Source organism: Ahaetulla prasina, chromosome 7 (assembly GCF_028640845.1).
Source record: "Ahaetulla prasina isolate Xishuangbanna chromosome 7, ASM2864084v1, whole genome shotgun sequence".
Lineage (NCBI taxonomy): Eukaryota > Metazoa > Chordata > Lepidosauria > Squamata > Colubridae > Ahaetulla > Ahaetulla prasina.
The window spans coordinates 17,866,601-17,888,945 of record NC_080545.1 but is presented as its reverse complement, the minus strand read 5'-3'; the positions used below and the strand labels follow the sequence as shown (position 1 = coordinate 17,888,945).

Sequence of the window (22,345 nt, the reverse complement as noted above, 5' to 3'; positions counted from 1 at the left end):
ACCTGTATACTGCACGAATCAAGAAGAGAGCCGTGAAAATATTTGCAGATCCCTCGCATCCTGGACATAAACTGTTTCAATAGAGCACTGCACACCAGAACAACTAGACACAAGAACAGTTTTTTCCCGAAGGCCATCACTCTGCTAAACAAATAATTCCCTCAACACTGTCAGACTATTTACTGAATCTGCACTACTATTAATCGTTTCATAGTTTCCATCACCAATCTCTTTCCACTTATGACTGTATGACTATAACTTGTTGCTGGCAATCCTTATGATTTATATTGATATATTGATCATCAATTGTGTTGTAAATGTTGTACCTTGATGAACGTATCTTTTCTTTTATGTACACTGAGAGCATATGCACCAAGACAAATTCCTTGTGTGTCCAATCACACTTGGCCAATAAAATTCTATTCTATTCTATTCTATTCTAATAATGGTGGGCTTTACCAACCACAAAACGTTCCTTTAAACTAGAAAGCTTAGCCTGAACTTTCAGTTTTTGCAGCTCCCCCTCCCCCCAGCTTAGAATCAGATCTCCAAAAGTTGTCATGATATTGTAGCTGATGGAGAAAATGGTTCTGTGGAGATTCATTAATTAGAAGTACTTAATTTAAGATTAAATGAAATCAATCTTAATGTGTAACTTGGCCTATTAATCAACTGTAGTTCGTGCCCAAGAAAATGGTTGATACTTATGACCTCCAAGACTGTATAAATTGGAGAATATTAGCTGGGTTCCTGTTTTATTATTTATTAATTTTTCACATTTTTGAACCACCCATCTCCCTCAGAGTGGCTCTCTTATTAACTTGGCCTCCAAGGTATGCAGAGCCAAGAGGTACCAAATAGGTGCTATCCATTTTGTAGATAATTCAGAAACTCATGCACCTCCTAAAACATCTAAAATTATGGGAATTTACTTACTTTAACTCAAGACACTAGACTGTTGCTTTGCTGCTGCTATAAACATTGTAAAATGTGGTGGTTTAGAAGCAAATTGAATTGTGAAAGGATTTCTTTTGTGTGTGATTTTTATGCAGGGATTCCCTCAGACCTAAACATTATTTCAAGGGTTCTCCCAATATAAAAAGGCAAAGACTTAACTACTACTTTGTAATAGAAGCTGAAGATTTTACCCATCTCTCAGGATTTTTTTATGAACACACACACACTGAAGTTTCTTAAACGTTTTTTAAAAATCACCCAGGCTGTTCATCTCTCAATGTTTTCCACCACCCAGGGAACAACAAAATTACAGCACATCAGTTTATGTTAACTGCACACGAGCCATTTTTCATTTATGTTCAAAAAAGGATATGATTTAAATCTACCTGCTCACCACCAGTTAAAGTTACCAAAAATAGAAGCTTTATTTCAGCCATCAAGACGAATGATATATTCCATGTGCCACTTGTTTTGTCAGGGAATGAAAACAAATCTTTAATTTTCCATGATAAAATGTGCTACCAAGGCTGAGCTGTGTTCAAAGCTCTATATCCTTTTCTCATCCATTTCTAGTTATCATTCTTTTCTTCCTCAACAAAATTTTTAAAAGGTAACTTGTCGGGGAAAAAAACCTGTAAAACCAATCAAACTTTTGCTATTCTGTGTTGCCTAATCCTTCATAAGAAAATATTGCAAATATAATCTTAACATAGTATTAAGATGCTAGGTCAGAACCACGGAGACATGAGTTCAAATCCACTGTTGGAAAACTGAGTAATACACAATTTTATTTTGTGCTAATCCTTTTTTCTTTTATATATTTTTCAACAAGTGGGTTACATTTAGATTTCACAGCTGACATCTATATTTCTTCTACAAACAATATAGTACAATGTATAATTATGGTGTATATTCTAAACTTCCCATGTCTAACTGAGCAATGTGTAAATGGGTCAGGAGTTAGTGGACTGAAAGGGTTTTAGTATAGGAACAAAGCTTCTCAGCTTTGATAACTTCAAAGAAGCATCTGGAGATCATGTTTTGTTACAGCTTGAATGAATACATCAAATATATCTAGCTTACCAATAAAAACATTTGCTGGCCAAATTGTATATGGCCAAATTGTATAACATATACAATTGTAAATGTTATAAATCTCTGAGGGAGATGGGCAGTTAAGAAATATGAAATATAAATAGATAAACGTCAAAGTCTCAGGTCAGTTCTGGTGATGTCACTCTGAGGGGTTTATTTATCCAATTTAAATGTCTTTAATTTGTTTGGGGAGCAAATTTGACATAACCCCAAGGAAACAGTAGGATAGAGCATTTTCTACATTTTTAAAGTGTAATCACGTACATAGATTTATAAATTTTTTTAAAAAGCTGCAAGATTTGGAACAAAGTGCTCCATGTTCAAAGATAAAAGCTGTCAGGCTTTCCCAACCTAGCATTAGCACAATAAATGTATTGATCCTACAACTTCCAGAATTTCCAGGCAACATGACCTGGAAATTGCAGTTATATTTCAAAGACAAACAGAGGGCACCAAATTGAGAAAAACTAGATTAGGGCAATTCAGATCCAAGATTAAGGAAGAAATCTTCCGAATGTGACTTTGGACCTATTTCATTGGAGCATAGTAGATATCAATCTGGTGCAGCCTGAATTTTCTAGCTTACTATTAACAAGAAACCAGCTGTGAGTGATGTCCAGAAAGCTTGGGAAGAAGTACACTCCCATGACCACCCGAAGAAAAATAACCAATCATCAATTTTCCAGAAAAAAGGGGCATTTTTAATTCCAAGGTGCAACAAAAACAACATTCATAAGAAGAGGCTTCCCCAAAGGGAAAAAGATAATGGAATGAGTTATGATCTAGTAACATGGCCATGCCAAAGAGGTTATGTTTGGTTGAAACAGGAAAGTAGAACAGCTGCAATTAGACTATAGAAAAAAATAAAATTAGGGTTACAGCAAAGTGGAATTTATCTGTGTTGGGTCCATCTGATCACAGAGATGATAACCTCAAGATACAAAGTTTGGCCAAGGGCAGGAGAACTCGAACAACAGAGTGAGATGGAAGAAACTTAACAGCACCTATGATTATACATCCCATGATTATAAACATGGCTGTTGGAGATGCTACAAAGAAGCAGAATTCTCCTCCTGAAGAACTCAGATTAACTCTCAAACAAAAAAGTAATTAATTAAATTAAAAATTAATTTAAAAAACTCACATGGAAACAGTCTCTCTTTGGAGCAACAGAGTATGTTCTATGAGACTTTCATTAGACTGAAATGAGATGAAAGCAGGGAATCAGTACAGAATTATCTAAAGTTCCCATTTTTTCCAAAGAATTCTATTGACAATTTGTTGCAATTTTACTCATTGCTCCCTGTTTCCCTGAAAACAATTGAGGCTTTGAGTCAAAGAATCATGGTGGCACGCAAAGCAGGGAAATGGCCTCAGAATTCTGCAATTTTAAATTTTAATATTTACATTTGACAATCATTAATTACTGGCAGCAGAGCACTTTAAAAAGCTGCATCGTTCTGCTTCATGTAATAAATCTGGGCTTCAAATCAAATCAGAGATTCCAAAATACATTTAATGCTGGCATAACAAGAGAGGGGGAAAAAAGTAAAATAAAATTTCTTTTGGTAAACAAACTAACGCAATCATATTTCTTTGGTTGCCATTCTGCAAACGATGCCATCCAGCAGGCTGCCTATTTTTTCTTCTTGTGGCGTGACCTTATATACCTGCAAAAAGATAATAGAATGGTGACTTTCTCAAGGGACAGCATGGTTCTACAAAGTATTTATTTCTGTTTGTTTAAAACAGTTTGAAGGGGGTCGTCTGTTCCAACGCCTGGAGAGCAGATACCACTGGCAGTTTTACACTTCAGAGTTGCCCTGAAAGGGATACTGATGGAGTGGCCACGGAGGCACAGAATAAAAGAAAATATCTCAAGAAACCTCTTCTGAAAATGTAGTAGGAGTGCAGAAAGAAGCCAGAAACTCAGTTCAGTATACTAATATGATCTTCCTCTCAATTTCAGCAGCACAGGAGACATGACACTTAACAGCTTACAAGTTGCTTACCCCTAGTTTAGAGGTTGTCTTATGACATTTACATTTTTTATTAGTTACGTCTGTCTTCCTCGTTCTGCTACTCTCCAAATATGTAGCTGGAAGTTAGGAAAAGGCTTGACGACATTGACATTTAGATTTCCAGGCGACTGAAACCAATCCAAATTTATTTATTTATTTTTTGGGAGGTGGGGAGGTAAGGTACGTATGTGAAAGACTAAGCAAACATCTTTTTTATATGTTTGCAATTTTATACATCCATATCCGAGAGAAAATTACCTTACGCTTGATGATAATAGTCGTGAACACCTGTTACACTGCATTGAAACTTCAATGTTTTAATTTATTAAAATGCTCGCTTAGCTTACTCAGAGAAGCTGAAACAAACCTTCTTAATTTTTTGTATGTCACTTATTTCAGAGAGATCTGCTATGGAAACTTGCTGGCCGTCTACTTGACTTATTAGATCGTTCAAGTTCACAGTTTTCTCTTCGTGTTCAATCAAAACTATGAGTACTGCAGAGTCGCTATCAGAAATGCCGAATTTTTTGAAGGCATCTGTAATCTAACATTAAAGGAGAATATAGTCTTGTATTAGTCATTAGTACCTGATAATCTAGACCAGTGATGGCTAATCTTTTCCGGACCGAGTGGCCAAAGCGCGCACCTGAACCCCCAAAATGCAATGTGCACGTGGCCCTCCGCATGCACCCCATCCCCCATGCATGCATGGCAGAGACCCAAAGGCCAGCTGGCTGGTGGGATGCATGTGCGCGCATGTGTGGCGGAGCTGAGTTGGGGTGACAACTCGCATGTCCACAGACAGGGCGCTGCATGCCACCTCTGGCACACGTGCCATAGATTCGCCATCTTGAATCTAGACGTTATTCCAAAAATAACCTTCCCATTTAGAAGATCCAATGATCTACATATCGGGTGAAATGCTCCCGGTTTGCCTGATCCGGTAATGATGGCAATGGGTGGTTCAGAGAACCGGTAGCAAAAATTCCTGCCCCCCCCCCATGTCCAGCTGAGCCGCGTGATCATCAGAGGCTTTTTAAAAAAACTTTTAAAAGCATTTTTTCTTCGGCCAAAAAATGCTTTTAAAAGTAAAAAAAAAAAGCTTTGAAAAATGCTTTTAAAAGGTTCTGATGATCCCAGCTGAATTCCCTGATCGTCAGAGGCTTTTAAAAGCATTTTTTTACAACTTCTTCAGCCAAAGAAGTTGTAGAAAATACTTTTAAAAGTAAAAAAAAAAAGTTGGCTACACCCACCCAGTCACATTACCCCCCACTAAGCCACACCCACAGAACCGGTAGTAACAAATTTTATATTTCACCACTGCTACATATTATTTTCACTTAACCGAGAGTAACTTATTTAATATTTCCTTCTTTCAGCTCAATATTTTCAGTTAATATTGAAAAGTTGATTTACAGTATAGTACAAATTAAGAATGGCTAACATTTGTGGGGAGGGAATGTTATAGCAACAGCAATAGCACTTAGATTTATATACTGCTTCATAGTGCTTTACAGAACTCTATAAGCAGTTTACAGAGTCAGCATATTGCCCCCAATAATCTGGGTCCTCATTTTACTGACCTCAGAAGAATGGAAGCCTTGAGCTGATCAGGACTGATCAGCCTGCAATATTGCATTCTAATCATTGCACCACCATGGCTGTTCTGCTTTGATTATACTTTGGTCTCCAGTAAAATGGGGAGCTGCAGCTGAAGGCTAGCAAAAATAAAACAAAACAAATCCCAATAGTAGGTGAAGCTTCTTGTATTATTAGACTACTTTTTTCTCTTCCTTTCTCACTATAATTCAACATTTCTTTGTCTTTTTCTCCTGACAGTATACCAACCCACAAAGTGGAAGAGAAATTACAACCCAAAGAATAAAGGAATATGTCTATAGAGCGTGAAGCTGCATGAAACAAGGCAGAGGAACTGCAGTATCTCAGCCCGAGTTATAACTCTCTTCTCACATTATTGTTTGGTGAAAGGTTGAATATGATTTCGGCATTAAGTGTTCTTGTCTTCATTTTGCCAATTTTGTAGAGATGAACAGCTTTATTTGCGGCTACTAGTATCTGAAAAGGATCAGCAACCTGCCAGAGAAAATACAATGAAGTTTTCAACTGCTGTATCAGTTCCAGAACAACAACTTGCATTTTTTAGTCTAATAAAATGACTAAAAATAGGAAAGCAATCCCCTACTTTACAGCTATGGAATGGAATAGTCATGGAATAGTACATTTAGGCTAACTCCGTATTTATATTAAAATTTAAACTATGCATCACATTTCTACCCATGGAAAGATAAGACACCTACCAGTTCTCTTAGTATTTATAATTTAGCTTTCAGGAAAATAATAATGCTATTCTGTTTAAAAGAACTTCAACAAAATACTTTTCACAGAAATAGAGTCAAGAAGGAAAACAAAATCACTAGAAACCATGTTCCATAAGTTTGAGCAGGCAATTTAAACATTCAGGTGAAAATTATTAATCTCCTTAGAAATTTGTACTCACTGGATTATTATTTTTTTCAGACAGTATGTGACCTAGCAAATTCTGAACGTTACTGAATACGTAAAATGGAGACAAGTTGCTTACCATTGAAGGATTAATTAATGCTGCATCAATAGCACCTTCCATTGCTTTCCTCCGCAGAGTAGCAGCATTTTTCACACCATTAAATAGGATAAGAGTCACAAGGCAGTCAGGAAATAATTCTAACCGATGTCTTAAACATTCCATCTTCTACCAGAACAGTAAGCTCCTTCTGAATTAATCAAACCTAGAACATGTGTAAACATTTAAAAGTTACATTTGGAAAATGTTTAGATTTAATCTTCTATATTTGGAAAACAGAGACATAATGAAGTTTAAAGATTAATTCTGAGATGACTAGAAGGGATCAGATCTATCCTGGATTGCTATGAAATACGGCTAGTGGTCTATCCAATGTTAACATCTGGAAAATTAAACTGAATGGGTTTATGTTCCAGAATTGATTAGGTTTTATGAAACGTGATCTTACACTAATTACCTGTTTCCCAACAAGCCTTGGCTTTTACATTGGAACAGCTTCCAGAATATTTTTTTTCTACAGAGAAAAGATCATTGCTATTCTCCTGCATTTTTTTTCTCAGCCTCTTTGTCACCAAGTAAGAAAATTGTGCTAATATGAGCAGGATTATCAACATGTTTTAAAATGTGAACTAATGGTTAATTAATCTTCACAGGTGTCTGAGTATCCAGAGTTCATTTGCAGCGATCATGTAAAAATTCTTTGCTTCCATGCACATATAGGTTACTTCAAAGTTCCTATTAGCACTTCTTCTTCAAGGTCTTTCACACAAAATGACAATAGTGCACACTCAACATTGTAATTAATTATAAGATGCACCTTTATAAAAATAGCTTTTCAATCTCTTCATTCCGACTTACACAAAGTGTGTTCTCATAGCACAGACTAAGTAAGTTAAAGCTGTTTTTCGAGAAGTTTGACTGAATTCGCAAGAAGGTTTTCTTTTACAGTGTGTTTCCCTGGACACAACAGTGAGGAACGCGGATAGAGCTGGAAAGCTAAGACGTGCGTCCCACTTCTTACCCACCCTACCTGCTATCCCCAAATTGCATCCCTAAAGGGGGCAGGTGGCTAAGCAAGGGGCAGGAGCCCTGTCATGCCCAGCGAGGGGGGGAGAAGAGACGGCGAGAGGAGCCATGTCTCGCTCTACTCTTCTCACTTCTCCCCCGCCCTACCTGCCACCCCTCTCGATAAAGAGATGGCAGGGAAGGGAAGCTGTTCTGTCCCCCCTCGCCTCCATCCGAGCGATGGCTTAATTAGCCGGCATTATCAGCTCTGGCAGCAAAATAGCGAGCATCTGCCAAGTGTCTCTGTTTCTCCCTCGACGCCAATGAGTCACCCAGGAACAAACAGTACTTCAGCTCTTAGTTAAGCAGTTGATTTGCCTGCTATGAAGAGGCACAGCAGCTCTTGCTGCCTTTATATCCTATGGGGAGTGGCTCCATGACTCAGCACTTCCTAGGCCTGCCCCACCCCTGCTTCTGTTGTTCCCGCCTCTCCTGCCTATGAAACCTAGGGTCCAGCCAGGCCTGATTGCCATCAGCTGGGTCTGGAGGCGTGGCCTGGGGGGGGAAGAGTCAGGGGATGGAGGCCTTGTTATCTCGTCCACCTGGCCTGCCTCTGGCTCCTGGAGCTGAGCCAGGGAAGCCGGTGCTCCCGAGGTAAGTCCTGACGGCCCTTCCCCCTCACTTTCGAAGTCACTTTCTGGCAGGAGGCCCAGCTCTGGGGGTGCAGACACCATTGTGCCATTGGGGTGGGACGGGACATGTTGGTCCGCTCGGCCAGGGTGAAGAATGGGGAGGGGAGAGGAGACGGGACATCCAGTCCCACGCTTGCTGCCTCCTGCACCCCCAAAACAGTAAGACACCACCCCCATAAGGCCAAGCCCTTATTTGGAGGGTCAAAAGAAAATAAGACCCTGTCTTATTTTGGGGGAAACACAGTATTTATATTATAATTTTTAAAAAATAAGTCAGAAGAAAAGAAAAACAGAATTTAAGATGGATAAAGGAAAATTAACCTTCTCTAAAATACGTTTTATTAATAATAATTTTAATAACAATAGATAAAATAATAAAAAATGAAAGGGTAAAATATGGAATTCAGACAGATAAGCACCTCCCACATAACACCCCAGACTCAGTAAAAGAGCAGAACAGAAGAGAAAGAACAGGACAACAAAATACAAATACCTGTAAGTAGTAGAACAACTGTGGCAAAAGAAAGCAAAGATAGTATCAATAGTAATAGGTGCCACGGGTACAATCCGGAAACAACTGGAGCACCAACTGAACACCCTCTGGCTTTGACAAAATAATCATCAGTCAAATAAAGGCAGCTTTACATGGAATATTGAAATTTTTCAACCATACTTTTATTGCCATCAAAAAACAGTATCTGCTTATCCCAGGACCTTGGGGAAAAATTAATAGATGGATAAAAGTGCCAAATCCAGCGTAAAGATCTGACTTACTGTGCAACCAACCATAATATAATACAGGTAGACCTCGACATGACCATAATTGAGTCCAAAATTTATGCTGTTAAGTGAGACATTAAAGTGAGTTTTGCTTCATTTTATGAACTTTCTAGCCATAGTTGTTAAATGAATCTGGTTTCCCCATTGACTTTGCCTGTCAGAAGATTGCAGAAGCTGTTCACATGATTCCAGGACAAACAGCAACTATTGGGAAGGCTGCAACAATCGTGTGAAAAATGGCCCTTTTTTCAGAGCCGTTGTAACTTTGAATGGTCACTAAACAAATTGCTGTAAGTCAAGGACTACCTGTATAAATAATATAGTATAGTTAGAATTACGATATATTATTTGTACTATTATGTAAATCAAATATCACATTATTAATCGTAATGCAATTAAATTATATTTTTATGTTATACAATCATTACTTTATAGTTAAGACTATAATTGAATTATATAATTAATATTCATTATTTATAATTCTAGAATAGTTACCACTACATTAATAAATACATCTATTGAATAATGCATGTTATTTATTAATGCATAATAGAGCCACTTTGGTCTACTGGTTATTAATTCATAAATAGGATGATAGAACAGGAACTCATCAGATTTGCAGATGACATCAATTTGGGGAGTTTGGAACACTTTGGAAGATAGACTCAAGATTCAGAATGATTTTGACAGACTTGAGTCAGCATTGGACCCTATCTAACAAAATGCAGTTCATTAAGGGGCTAGCCTAGGAATCAGAAGACCTTGAATGATAGTCCTACTTTAGGCATAAAAAGCCAGTTGGGTGATTTGGGACCAGTCATTCTCTCTCAGCCCAACCTACCTCAGAGGGTTGTTGTTGTGGGGAAAATAGGAGGAGGACTCAGTATAATTTAGGTTCTCCACCTTGAGTTGTTGGGATAAAAATGAAATAAATAGTGCAAAGAAGAACAACAAAGATGATTAGCGGACTAGAGGCTAAAACATATAAAAAGGGTTGCTGGAACTGGGTATGTCTAGTTTGATGAAAAAGACTAGGGGAGATATGATAGCAGTGTTTCAGTATTTCAGGGGCTGCCCCAAAGAAGAGGCAGTCAAGCTATTCTCCAAAGCACCTGAGGGCAGGACAAGAAGCAATGGATGAAAACTAACCAAGGAGAGAAGCAACTTAGAACTAAGGAGAAATTTCTGACAGTGAGAACAATTAATCAGTGAAACAACTTGCCACCAGAAGTTGTGAGTGCTCCAACACTGGAAGTTTTTAAGATGTTGGATAACCATTTGTCTGAAGTGGTGTAGGGTTTCCTGCCTCAGCAGGGGGTTGGACTAGAAGACCTCCAAGGTCCCTCCCAACCTATTCTATTCTATTCTATTCTATTCTATTCTATTCTATTCTATTCTATTCTATTCTATTCTCGTCTAGTCTTCTATTCCTACTCTAATCCAAGGATCTCCAACCTGGGCAACTTTAAGATTTGTGGACTTCAACTCCCAGAATTCTTCAGCCAGTCCACAAGTCTTAAAGTTGCCCAGTTGGAGACCCCTGCTCTAATCTACTCTACTTTTTATTCTATTCCATTCTAAATAAATAAAAAAATGATAAATTATATAAATGCAGTAATTTTAATAATTTATTAAATTATTCTTATTCGAACTTCTAAGGGTAAGCAGGAACACAGCTGCGCTCGGCCCACCTTTCCCTAACGCCTTTGCTCTTTTTCTTTAAAAAAAGGCCACTGTAATGTATTGGATCCTTTCTTTTAAAGCAGGGGTCTCCAACCTTGGCAACTTTAAGCCTGACGGACTTCAACTCCCAGAATCCCCCAGCCAGCTTTGCTGGCTGGGGAATTCTGGGAGTTGAAGTAGATAGTTTTTGGTTAAAGCTTTGGGGATTTTGGGAAGAGACAACCCCCCCACCCCTCCCGAACACCTTGAACACCAAGAAGAAGCATGCAGAAAAAAAGTTCCCTCCTATGAAGGGGAAGAGGAGAATTTTGCACCACGGCTGTAAATTAAGCCGGCATCACACACACACACACACACCCCGCCGCCCTGTTTTGCTATCCCGGGGAAGGAAGCCGCAGCCGGGCGAGGCCCACAAACCTGCATGCGGGGTCAAAAACAGCGGCCCGCCGAGGCTCCTCCTTCCCTCAGCCGACCAGTTTCCCGCCGGGAAGGCCTCTCCGGCTTAGAGGCCTCCCCTCGTCGGTCTCCGGCAGCGCCGCCCGTCCGCTCTCCCATCACCTCACCCACCCGAGGCCCCGCGGAGCCCTGGGCCGCGCCATGGAGCGCTCCGAGGTCTCCTGCTTCTCGGCGGCCTTTAGCTGCACCTTCCTCGCCTCCTGCCTGCTTTTCTCGGCGTTCAACCGGCAGCAGCGGGAGGCCTACATGGACGAGGCCTTCCACGTCCCTCAGGCGCGAGCTTATTGCGCGGGTCGATTCCAGCAGGTAGGCGGGCGGTTGCCCGGACCCGCGCGGGCCTTTGCAGGCTCCACGGGCAGCTCCCTTGGGGTTGCCTCCTTTCTTAATATCCCGCAAAATGGACCCTCCCTCCCCCTTTTCCTATCACTTCTCCATCCTTGCTTAGACGAAGCACCGGCACAGGACCAGCCTCTCGCCTCCAGATTCTTTCGGACTACAAATCCCATCGTTCCCTCGCCATTGCCTTGGTTTGGAAGGGGCTGATGGGAGTTTACGTTTTTCAAATCTGAAGGGCGCGTTTGGCTGTCCTCTCCTCTCTTTTTTTCTAATAGACCAGGGTTTCCCCAAAGTGATCACTATCCATCCGTCTGGCCATCCACTATTTGTTGTTACTGTGTTTAGTGCTATGAGTTAAAGTAGTATTTTATTAAACTGTGCTAATAATTTAACATAACTTATTACGTTATACTATACTATGTTATACTATACCCTATATGTAACATATATACCATATATATACCATACATACTATAATATGTTATATATATAATATTATCTTATAATAAACACAATTTATTAACATAATATTTATTATGTTATAATATGACTTATTATTAAAATTAATATAATATTATATTAATTTTACTGGATAATTTAACATAAATTTAACATAAATGTAATTTAACATAAATTGCATGAATCGTTTCAACTTCTGCCCTCAAAATGACACTATAGGGCACTGCATACCAAAACAACTAGACACAAGGATTTTCCCCCAGAATGCCATCACAACTAATTCCCACAACATTGTCAAATAATTTACTAAGACTGTATTACTATTCTTCTTCTCTTCCTTCTTAGTATCTAGCTCTTCCCACTTATTACTATAACCATGTTGCTTGTATCTTTCAATTTATATTGTTTTAATTAGTTTACTAATACAATTTGACTATCATTGTTGTATCTTTTTACTCTTGATGAATATATTTTATTCTTATGTACACTGAGAGCATATACACCAAAGGCAAATTACATGTATGTCCAATCACACTTGGCCAATAACCAAATCTATCTATCCAAAATAAATGTTTGGAGAATTTGGGGAAATGCAAGGAGCTGAAATATTTTTCTTGTTTCGTTTTTTGCCTACATAGAAATTGTCCATTTGTAATATTTTTTTTATTTTCTTTTTTTCTGATAGTGGGATCCAATGATCACCACATTGCCTGGTTTGTACTTGCTGTCAGTTGGAATCCTGAAGCCCATAGGATGGCTCTTTGGCTGGTCTGAAAGTATCCTCTGCTCTACAGGAATCCTCCGATTCATTAACCTGCTTTTCAGCATTGGAAACTTCTATTTATTATATTTGCTGTTCTGCAGGATACACCCTAAAAAGGTACATGCTCTATATTGTATTTAAAATAATTTCATTCTACATGATAAGTTTTTAAAAATATTAACATTATGCTTATTCCGATATAATATTTTAAAATTAATATTTAAAGATTAGAAGTTAAAAGATGATTTTATTGCACATACTTAAATAATATTACTATTGTTATTAGTATTGTGTATTTAAATATTGAATAATCAAATGAAGGATTTTATATATATGGAGCAAATACTAACATGTCAATAACTTCAATTTTAATATTTATATTATTATAACTATGTGAGTATTATTAATGAGACTAATAATATCAATATTATCACTATTATTATGCATCAAAAGTAACGATACCCAGATGCCACACTGTTCATGTATTCAATATTTATGTATATTTAAAAATTATTTATATATATATATATATATGTAGGTCTTTGGTTGTTCGGGTTTTCTCCCGTGTAAAATTGGAAATGTCTTGGCAACGTTTCGACGAAGTCTCATTCGTCATCTTCAGGCTTCAGCTTCGTGCTTCCCAGATCATATATATATATAATCATATATATATATAAATAAAATATTATATATATATATATAAATAACATATTTAAAACACAAAGCAACATTAATATTTGACAAAATTCTTCTTGGATGGAACCTTTCTACACACATTCCAATGCTACCTGCAACTATCTGTTGTTCCAAGCTTTATTTTACAGATAGTCCTCAACTTATGACCACAATTGAGTCCAAAAGTTATTTTGTTAAGTGGAAACTTTGTTAAGTTAGTTTTGACGCATTTTATGACTTTTCTTGCCACATTTGTTAAGCGAATCAATGACATTGTTAAATGAGTAACACAATTGTTCAGTGAATCTGGCTTCTCCATTGTCTTTGCTTGTCAGAAAGTTGCAAAAGGTGATCACATGACCCTGGGACACTGCAACCGTCATAAATATCAACCAGCTGCCAAGCATCCGAATGTAAATTGTGTGACCATGGGGATGCTGCAACAGTCATCAGTGTGAAAAATGGTCATAAGTCACTTTTTTCAGTGCTAACTTCGAACGCTCACTAAATGAACCGTTTTTAGTTAAGGACTACCAGTATTGTTATGAAATAAGCTATGCTTATTTCCCTCTCCCAGGGTATCTCGTCTTTTTTTTTTTATTATTTGCATTTATATCCCGCCCTTCTCCGAAGACTCAGGGCGGCTTACGCTATGTTAGCAATAGTCTTCATCCTATTTGTATATTTATATACAAAGTCAACTTATTGCCCCCAACAATCTGGGTCCTCATTTTACCTACCTTATAAAGGATGGAAGGCTGAGTCAACCTTGGGCCTGGTGGGACTAGAACCTGCAGTAATTGCAGGCAGCTGTGTTAATAACAGACTGTCTTACCAGTCTGAGCCACAGAGGCCTGCCTTTGTGGTTTTAGTTGTCTTATCTCATTTAGAATGTAAAATCAGTTTAATCTTATTAATAATTGATTAAACTTGTATCTGGTTAGCATTTTTTTCTGTCAAGTCTTACGATCTTACGATGGGGAAGTGAGTTTTTTAAATACATTGTTAACATTTCATTTTGTGATAGTGGTAGTAGTGTTGAGTATTTGCACTCAGAGGCAGAACCTGAAAGCCAGATTGGACAAAAATTAGACATGCCATTTCTCTCCCCCTACTTTGCTTGACATATACATACAATATATACTTTCTCCTGCTCCTGGTGCTTCTGCATCTTTTATTATTATTTAATTTTATTATATTATCTTCCCCCCAATTTTATTTCCATTCCTTCATCGTTCCTGACTATTAAAAAAATTACAAATAATCAAATACAGGTAGTCCTCGACTTTAGACCACAATTGTCACCCCCCCAAGATTTCTGTTATGTGAGACATGTGTTAAATGAGTTTTGCCCGGTTTAATGACCTTTCTTGCCTCAATTGTTAAGTGAATCATTGTAGCTGATAAGTTAATAACCTGGTTAAGTGAATCTGACTTCTCCGTTGACTTTGCTTGTCAGAAGGTCGCAAAAGGGGATTACATGACCTTGGGACACCGTAACCGTCATAAGTATGAACCAGTTGCCAGGCATCTGAATTTTGATCTCATAATGGGAATGCTACCAAGGTTGCAAGTGAAAAATAGTTATAAGTCCCTTTTTTCAGTGCCACTGTAACTTTGAATGGTCACTAAATGAATTGTGGTAAGTTGAGGACTATCTGTAACAGGTGCGTTAGTGAAATGTTTTATTTTAAATATGTGTTTGGTGCATGTGTATAGCAATTATAAAATCTGCAAATCGCAACCTTATAAAGGAAACTTTTTGTAAATAAAAGGAGCAAAATCTTCTTCTAAAGTGATGTCAATGTGTGAATCATAGAAGCAAATTTGACTCTACAAATAATGTTTATGCTCATGGGCAAACATAATCAGCTAATGAAATGCAGCAATATGATTACCGTATATACTCGAGTATAAGCCGAGTTTTTCAACACATTTTTTGTGCTGAAAAACGTCCCCTCGGCTTATACTCGGGTCTATACGGCTTATACTCGAGTTTTTTTTTTTTTAAAGCCCCTCGGCTTATACTCGAGTATATACGGCTTATACTCGAGTTTTTTTTTAAAAGCCCCTGGCCTTATACTCGAGTTTATACGGCTTATACTCGAGTTTTTTTTTTTCTTTTTTTCACATTTTACCGGACTGAAGCCCTGCCGGTGCAGTGAGAGGGCGGGGCGGGGGAGCCGCCAGCCTTCTCAGCTGAGGGAGGGAGGGTTTCCCCAACCGGTAGGTGCCTCATTTCCCACCCTCGGCTTATACTCGAGTCCCCAGTTTACCCCAATTTTTGGGGTAAAATTGGGGACCTCGGCTTATACTCGGATCGGCTTATATTCGAGTATATACGGTATTCAAAATTCCATTAATTGGACAACACCTTTTTTTAGGAACTGAATTTCTAGCAATGAACTTTAATATGATGTGCACTATGGTTTAATCTAATATTTTTATCTTATTTCCATTTCAAGTTCCTAGTGAATTTGCCCATGTTGTTTTTAATTTTTGTTAGAATCAATAGCCCTGATTCTTTTTCTTGGTTTTTCCCCCCTTATCTTTTAGGCTGCCTCTGGATTCCAGAGAATCCTGTCAACCTTGACACTAGCAATATTTCCAACTCTTTATTTTTTTACATTCCTTTATTATACTGACACGGGGTCCACGTTTTTTACCCTCTTCGCCTATTTAATGTGTCTCTATGGCAATCATAAAACCTCAGCCTGCCTTGGATTTTGTGGGGTTATGTTTCGGCAGACGAATATTGTATGGACTGTCTTCTGCGGTGGAAGTGTTGTTGCAGAAAAGCTAAGTGAAAGCTGGAAAGTGGACTTACTGAAAAGCAAAGAGAAGAAAAACTTGCCAACACAAAACATCTTTTCAGAGTCAATCAGGATTGTTAGATTTCTCCTTGGGTACTTTATGTCACTTAAAAACTTCAGCAGTCTGATTCTCTTAATCTGGCCGTACATTACTGCGGTAGCGATATTTGCTATTTTCATTGTCCTCAATGGCAGCATCGTTCTTGGGGACAGGAGCAGCCATGAAGCCTGCCTGCACTTCCCTCAGCTATTTTATTTTTTTTCTTTTAGCCTTTTTTTTTCCTTCCCTCTTCTAGTGACGCCTGATAAATTTATCAATTTTCTCCATTCTGTGAGGATCTATTTTCTGCGATACAGTGTCCTCACAATTGTTTCTTTATTCCTCATCTGGAAATTTACTTACGCCCATAAGTATTTGCTTGCAGATAACAGACATTACACGTTTTATGTGTGGAGAAAAATCTTTCAAAGACATGAGCTTGTCAAGTACTTATTAGTTCCGGTTTATATATTTGCTGGCTGGAGTTTCACAGATGCACTGAAATCAAAATCTGTTTTCTGGAACTTAGTATATTTTGTATGTCTCTTTGCAGTCACAGTTCCACAAAAACTTCTAGAATTCCGTTACTTTATTTTGCCATATATTATATATAGGCTTAATATTCCTATGCCATCACTTCTGAAACTTTTCTTAGAGTTGTTTATATATAGTTTGGTGAATGCAATAACATTCTATCTCTTTTTGAACAAACCGTTTCACTGGCCAAATAGTGAGGAAATCCAGAGGTTTATGTGGTAATATTTTGGTTCCTAAAACCTGTCCTAGAGCTTTTTGTTACAAATAAGAAGTTACCATTTTAAAACTTCATCAAGGAAAATGAAGTATTCTGGATGTTTTTGTATTGGAAGAAATGTGAAATGTGTAGGGGTTTTGGACTGTTTTTATATAAGGGCACCATCAGTAATTACTTCTTAAAAGATCAGGGAAATTATTTTACCCATATTCCCAAAATAATGTGAATGTATGGACATTTTGATCATACCACTACAGAAATTATAAACTTTGACTGCTTTCATTGTATTTCTATACACATCAGGGGTGGGTTCTACTTACCTTTACTACCAGTTTGCAACGTGAGCATGCGTACAAACACTTCTGCACATGCGCAGAAGCTTCACATATGCAGATCACCCATGATGACGTTGTGGCAGGTGGGCAGAGCCTCCCGCCGGTTTTACTACTGGTTCTATAGAACCGGACCAAACCGGGAGCAACCCACCACTGGTACACATGTATCAAGTCATTGAAAATAAGTTTGATTTGATGCCATTCAATTATTATACTGTCTTTTTACCAATGTTGGGTAATATTGTTTTGTGCTTGTGTACAGTAACATTTAATTTTTTTATAATGTTTGGGGTCTAGGGATACAGGTAAAAAGTCACACAATTATCAGTTTATTACAACGAATGTGCTTCAGTTTAAGGCTGAAATCTTGGATATTTTTCTGGCAGGAAACTTTCAATCAGCTATGTAGAAATAGATAGAATTACAGTGTGAGCAAGGAAGAAATCGATTATGAGCTAAAGAACCATACTTAAATCACATATCATGGGCAAATATTGTATAATATATTTGATTTGTTAATCACTGAAAGAACTTCTAGATACCACAGGTTGCTATACTGAGGACATAAATAAATTTGTAGCCTCAGCATAAATCATAAGTCTTTACAGGGCCTGTTATTATTATTAACCAAATATCAGTTCTCAATGATAAGATGACAGTTCTGCTGATTGATTTTGTTATCAACATAATGTCAAACTATGACAGTTAAAATGTTTTTTTTTAAATAAAACCTGAGATTTTTTTCATTCTAGTAATAAATTTGCATGCTAAATGCCAAAAAATAAAAACCAAATCAGTGTTCTATTTAAGGGCCATGATACTTGGGGTCAAGCATGCTTAAGATGTGAAAACAAATATTTAGAACTATACTCAATAAGAATACTTCGCAATGAATAAGGTAAAATAAATATAGTTTTTCATCACAAACCAAATATTAACACAATCGTGTTAATATGCAATAAATGATATAATTTGTTTTAGCTTTTTTTGTCTGTGTGAAATGTGTTCCAAGAGTGCTCTTCCAGTTGTAATAGATTCCTCCCTCTTCATAGATAAAGACTTAATTTTCCACAGCTCATGTGTTAGAAAAATAATACAGGTTTTGAGGTGGAAAATGATAGAACATCTATAACAAAGCAAATTAGAAAAAATTTGCAAATTAGAAAATATATCTTTCGGGAACCTTCATATGAGTCTTAATTGGAAGTGTAGACATGGTTATCATGATTTAATTTCTCACACGAAGGGAAAGGCTCCCACTGAAAATTGCTTGTACAGTATCTTAGCTTTTGCAGATTGTTCTTTTGATTTCAGAGTGACCAATTTTAAAGTGCATGTCAGTAGATTTGCCACCCTATGCATCTTTAAAAATTGTACAAATAGCACTTGGCTTTGATAGACTTTCTGTGCAGGGAATAATCACAAACATCACACTTGCTCACAAAGTTAAAAGAGAAATTTAAATTTCCTGTGAAACATGAAGAACAAAAAGTTGACAATTGGCTCTTCATTTAATTTTATATATTTTTTGGAATTATTATTTTCCCTTTTTTCCAATCTTTTCTCCTTATGACTATCATGCTTTTTTTTTTTTAGAATATTTAATTTATTCAAAAAAGTTAAAATACAAAACACCAAAATATTTTTTAAAAAACAACAGACAAAACATTTTAAAAAGTGTCTTAAAAAGAGATTAGCACATATACACATAACATCCTCCCTAGCTGAATGCTGATCAATATAATACAACCATGTCAATTTCCCATCTCTTACAAAACGGGGCAAAACAATTTTAAACTACTTTGGGTAATGAAATGTCTACAAGAAAATAACTGATTTTTGAGAGCACTCAGAAAGAAATCACTCACTGGCTAGGTGAGAAATGAAATACTTGCTAAGAGGGATGACTTTCCCTTTTGGAGAACATGTTTAAAATCGGGCAAATCAAACAATGTAAAAGAAAAATACTCTATTAAAATCATTACTTGGAGGAGTTAGGAAGAATAAACATAGATAAATTAGGTTCACATGGTGGCGCTGTTGAGCTGTGGTTACTGTACAACTTGCAGCATTTTTAACAGCTTTTGACAGAACGTTTTTAGAATAGTAGCCTGCAAAATGTAAAGAAAAAACATTTTAATAGAAAATTGGAGGGAGGGGGCTTGGTCCTTGAAAAATGGAATTTTATATATAGTGGAGCAATCCTCTTATTCCAGTAAAAGGCATCTAGCTCTAATTGGAAAGCAGACCAATGCTGAAATAGATGGAAGTCCTTCTAAAATATTTATTCTCTGAAACTGGAATTAGTTGTGCTTTTAAAAACGGATCATCCAAGGGTTTTTTACCATCAGCTCCTTTGTCATGCTCAGTGTCACCTGTATTCAGGTGGGACACTTGGAGTCAAGAAAATCGGGTCTCTAAAATAGGTATTTCTCTTTGGCATCCAGGGGTGTGTCTTCTGGGTATGGCCAACAAGGTCAAGATGACAATTGCATAAGGAGCATTGATCACACCATCTTGACTTTCTTTTATATACCCTATGGAATCCCCAGTGTAGGGGTGTCAAACTCAATTTAATTGAGGGCCGCATCTGGGTTCTGTTTGCCCTTGGGGGGCGGGCAGGGGTCATGGCCAGGGGTGTGTGGTCAGCTCAACATCACTCCTGTCGGGGGCACCTGTGGTGGCCCGAGCGCTCTGCCAGTGAAAAGAGGTTCCCGAGCTTCATTTTCAGGTGCCATGGCCTCCTGCAGCCCTCTGCCAGTGAAAACGGAGCTCAGGAGGATTGAGAGAGTTGTAGGAGGCCGTGGCAGCCAAAAATGGAGCTCGGGAGCCCATTTTCTCTGGCAGAAGCACATGGGCTGGTCCTTCACTGCTTCCAGGGCGGCCCCGTAGGCCAGATTTAAATACCCCGTGGGCTGGATCCGGCCCCCAGGCCTTGAGTTTGACACCCCTGCCATAGTGGCATCGCTTTAACCTTTGAACATGCAGAAGGATCTCTTCCTTCCTTCCTTCCTTCCTTCCTTCCTTCCTTCCTTCCTTCCTTCCTTCTTTCCTTCCTTCTCTCTCTCTCTTTTATTTGGATAGCTTTGCCCTTCCACTATATTACACTATTATAAATGGCTCATCATGGTGCAAGAGACAAGTCTTTGTTATATTGTTTACAAAACATCGCACAGATGTGAAAAACTAAGCTAAATCCAGTGATCGGCATCATAATTAGCATAAATAGCTCAGGAACACTGGCATTTAATTTGCCTCAACAAGTGTTAAATTTCCTTCCTTTGGTAGATTTAACTTTCAGTTCAGGACAACTTGAACTGGCATCAATACAACCAAAGATATATCATTGCAGCAACAAAAACAAAAAAATGGCCAAGAAGATGGACAGATTCATACACTTAACGTTGTGATATATTCTTTTAATATCTTGGAAGAATATTTTTCTCTTTTTTTGCCATGATCGTTAGGAAGTTGTGATATACTATCTCTAATTCCCTAGTTTCCCCCCCAGAATAAAAGGGAGTGAATTAGTAACAATTGTACTTAGCCACTCTCAATTTGTTTCTCTTGAATTGTCAAATGTATAGTATTGTATGCCACCCAGGATTGTATGTGAGAGGGCAGTTATACAAATGCAATGAATGAATGAATTTATATTGTCATCTTATGTATATACTTCCTCCTTCCAACTGTTTAGAATATCAACAGCTTGATAAGGCACTGCCTTGTAGAGCTGACATCTGCAGATATCTGCAGAAATGATCTGAACACAGCCATGGAATTCAATAGGTAGCCATAAAATATTATTTGGATTTTCTACATCTTTTTTTTAAAATCTTTTAAAAGGAAAGCATTTAACCAAAGTGGTACTTTATAGATAAACAATGAAATTGATTCATTATAGTTCTTTGACTTCTTGCATTTAATCCTCATGGCAGAGATTTTATGTTTATTGGGACTTTTCAATGCAGGGGACACAAATGTGTAATAACTGTTTTTTTTAAAAAAAAATGAAGGCTAAAGTGCCCAATATAATTACTGCGTAGGATAATCCATTTGCTGATGGTGTAGAATTGTAAATAACTACGAGATTAGTGATGCCTGTCAGAAAAGGGAGAGAGCAGGTTAACTCATTGTCCCTGTTATAGAAATAACACTAAAGGGAAGTATAAATTTATCACTGTATTTATTCTGTGTTCACTTGCCAAATTATTCCTCCTGTTATTTAAAAGAATATAAAATGTCTGCCTGTTTATTTTCCAGAATGCTTTTTAATTCTAATTTTCTTCTACCATGTGTTACTTATTTTGATACGTGCATGCATTTTTTAAAATATTGATGCATCCAGAATTTTGTCTTGTTTAAATAAAATATTCCTTTTGCTTCGATGGGAGCATTTCTTTTTTGCATGCTGCAGAATTGCCAAATGAATGTGTTTTTTTCACTGTATGTATCACATATGGGAGCAAGATTAATAATAGAATATTATTAAGAGGATTTCACACTCCATTGGCACCACAACAGATTTTTTTTTATTGATTAGGTGTCTTAATATTTCTATAAAAACACAATTCTCATGACAGGACTGTTTCAATATTAAATATAATTGGTAAAATCTATGAAACACTAACTGTATTTGCTCCACATATTCAGATGTAGTTTTAACTAGCTGTATCTGTGAATTCAGCTTATTAGTATGATTTTTAGCCATAACTGCCTGAAAAGTTGCCCATGAAAATAATTGGTTTTATTTCACCATATAATTTAAAATATGGGAATCCCAAGAATAATCCCTGTAACTAACATTTCCTTCTCCTTCAATAGACATGTTAAGAAAAAGAATGTTCTTTAAAAGACACCAGACTTTATTTGGAGAGGTGCTTGGTTTGCTGAGTAGTTT

At 37.4% G+C, this 22,345-nt stretch overlaps 2 protein-coding genes across 4 annotated transcripts; one reads left to right on the top strand and one right to left on the bottom strand.

The window, feature by feature from the left end:
- Positions 1 to 2,204: 2,204 nt before the first annotated feature.
- Positions 2,205 to 12,043, bottom strand: TPRKB (TP53RK binding protein). 3 transcript variants are annotated; one of them, XM_058190362.1, is made up of 6 exons: positions 11,232 to 11,348; positions 8,845 to 8,862; positions 6,676 to 6,859; positions 6,045 to 6,167; positions 4,441 to 4,617; positions 2,205 to 3,722 (listed from the first exon to the last, which is right to left on the bottom strand). In XM_058190362.1, the coding sequence occupies exons 3-6, from the start codon at positions 6,817 to 6,819 to the stop codon at positions 3,639 to 3,641; spliced, it is 528 nt and encodes a 175-aa protein (XP_058046345.1). In that variant the 5' UTR covers positions 6,820 to 6,859; positions 8,845 to 8,862; positions 11,232 to 11,348; the 3' UTR covers positions 2,205 to 3,638. The 3 variants fall into 3 exon arrangements, with proteins under 3 accessions (XP_058046345.1, XP_058046346.1, XP_058046344.1); XM_058190363.1 differs by lacking the exons at positions 8,845 to 8,862; positions 11,232 to 11,348 and adding an exon at positions 11,716 to 12,043; XM_058190361.1 differs by lacking the exon at positions 8,845 to 8,862 and having other exon boundaries at positions 11,232 to 11,367.
- Positions 11,410 to 21,831, top strand: LOC131201936 (dol-P-Glc:Glc(2)Man(9)GlcNAc(2)-PP-Dol alpha-1,2-glucosyltransferase-like). Its single transcript, XM_058190360.1, has 3 exons — positions 11,410 to 11,576; positions 12,751 to 12,945; positions 16,060 to 21,831. The coding sequence occupies exons 1-3, from the start codon at positions 11,412 to 11,414 to the stop codon at positions 17,113 to 17,115; spliced, it is 1,416 nt and encodes a 471-aa protein (XP_058046343.1). The 5' UTR covers positions 11,410 to 11,411; the 3' UTR covers positions 17,116 to 21,831.
- The last annotated feature ends 514 nt before the right edge of the window (positions 21,832 to 22,345 follow it).

Excerpts from the sequence above, each read along its gene's own strand:
- TPRKB (XM_058190363.1), bottom strand. The coding sequence starts at position 6,819 with ATGGAATGTTTAAGACATCGGTTAGAATTATTTCCTGACTGCCTTGTG. Across the intron at positions 6,168-6,675 it reads CATTAATTAATCCTTCAATG|GTTGCTGATCCTTTTCAGAT; the intron begins GTAAGCAACTTG and ends TTTCTCTGGCAG. Across the intron at positions 4,618-6,044 it reads ACCTTTCACCAAACAATAAT|ATTACAGATGCCTTCAAAAA; the intron begins GTGAGAAGAGAG and ends CTTTAATGTTAG.
- LOC131201936 (XM_058190360.1), top strand. The coding sequence starts at position 11,412 with ATGGAGCGCTCCGAGGTCTCCTGCTTCTCGGCGGCCTTTAGCTGCACC. Across the intron at positions 11,577-12,750 it reads GCGCGGGTCGATTCCAGCAG|TGGGATCCAATGATCACCAC; the intron begins GTAGGCGGGCGG and ends TTTTTCTGATAG. Across the intron at positions 12,946-16,059 it reads GCAGGATACACCCTAAAAAG|GCTGCCTCTGGATTCCAGAG; the intron begins GTACATGCTCTA and ends CTTATCTTTTAG.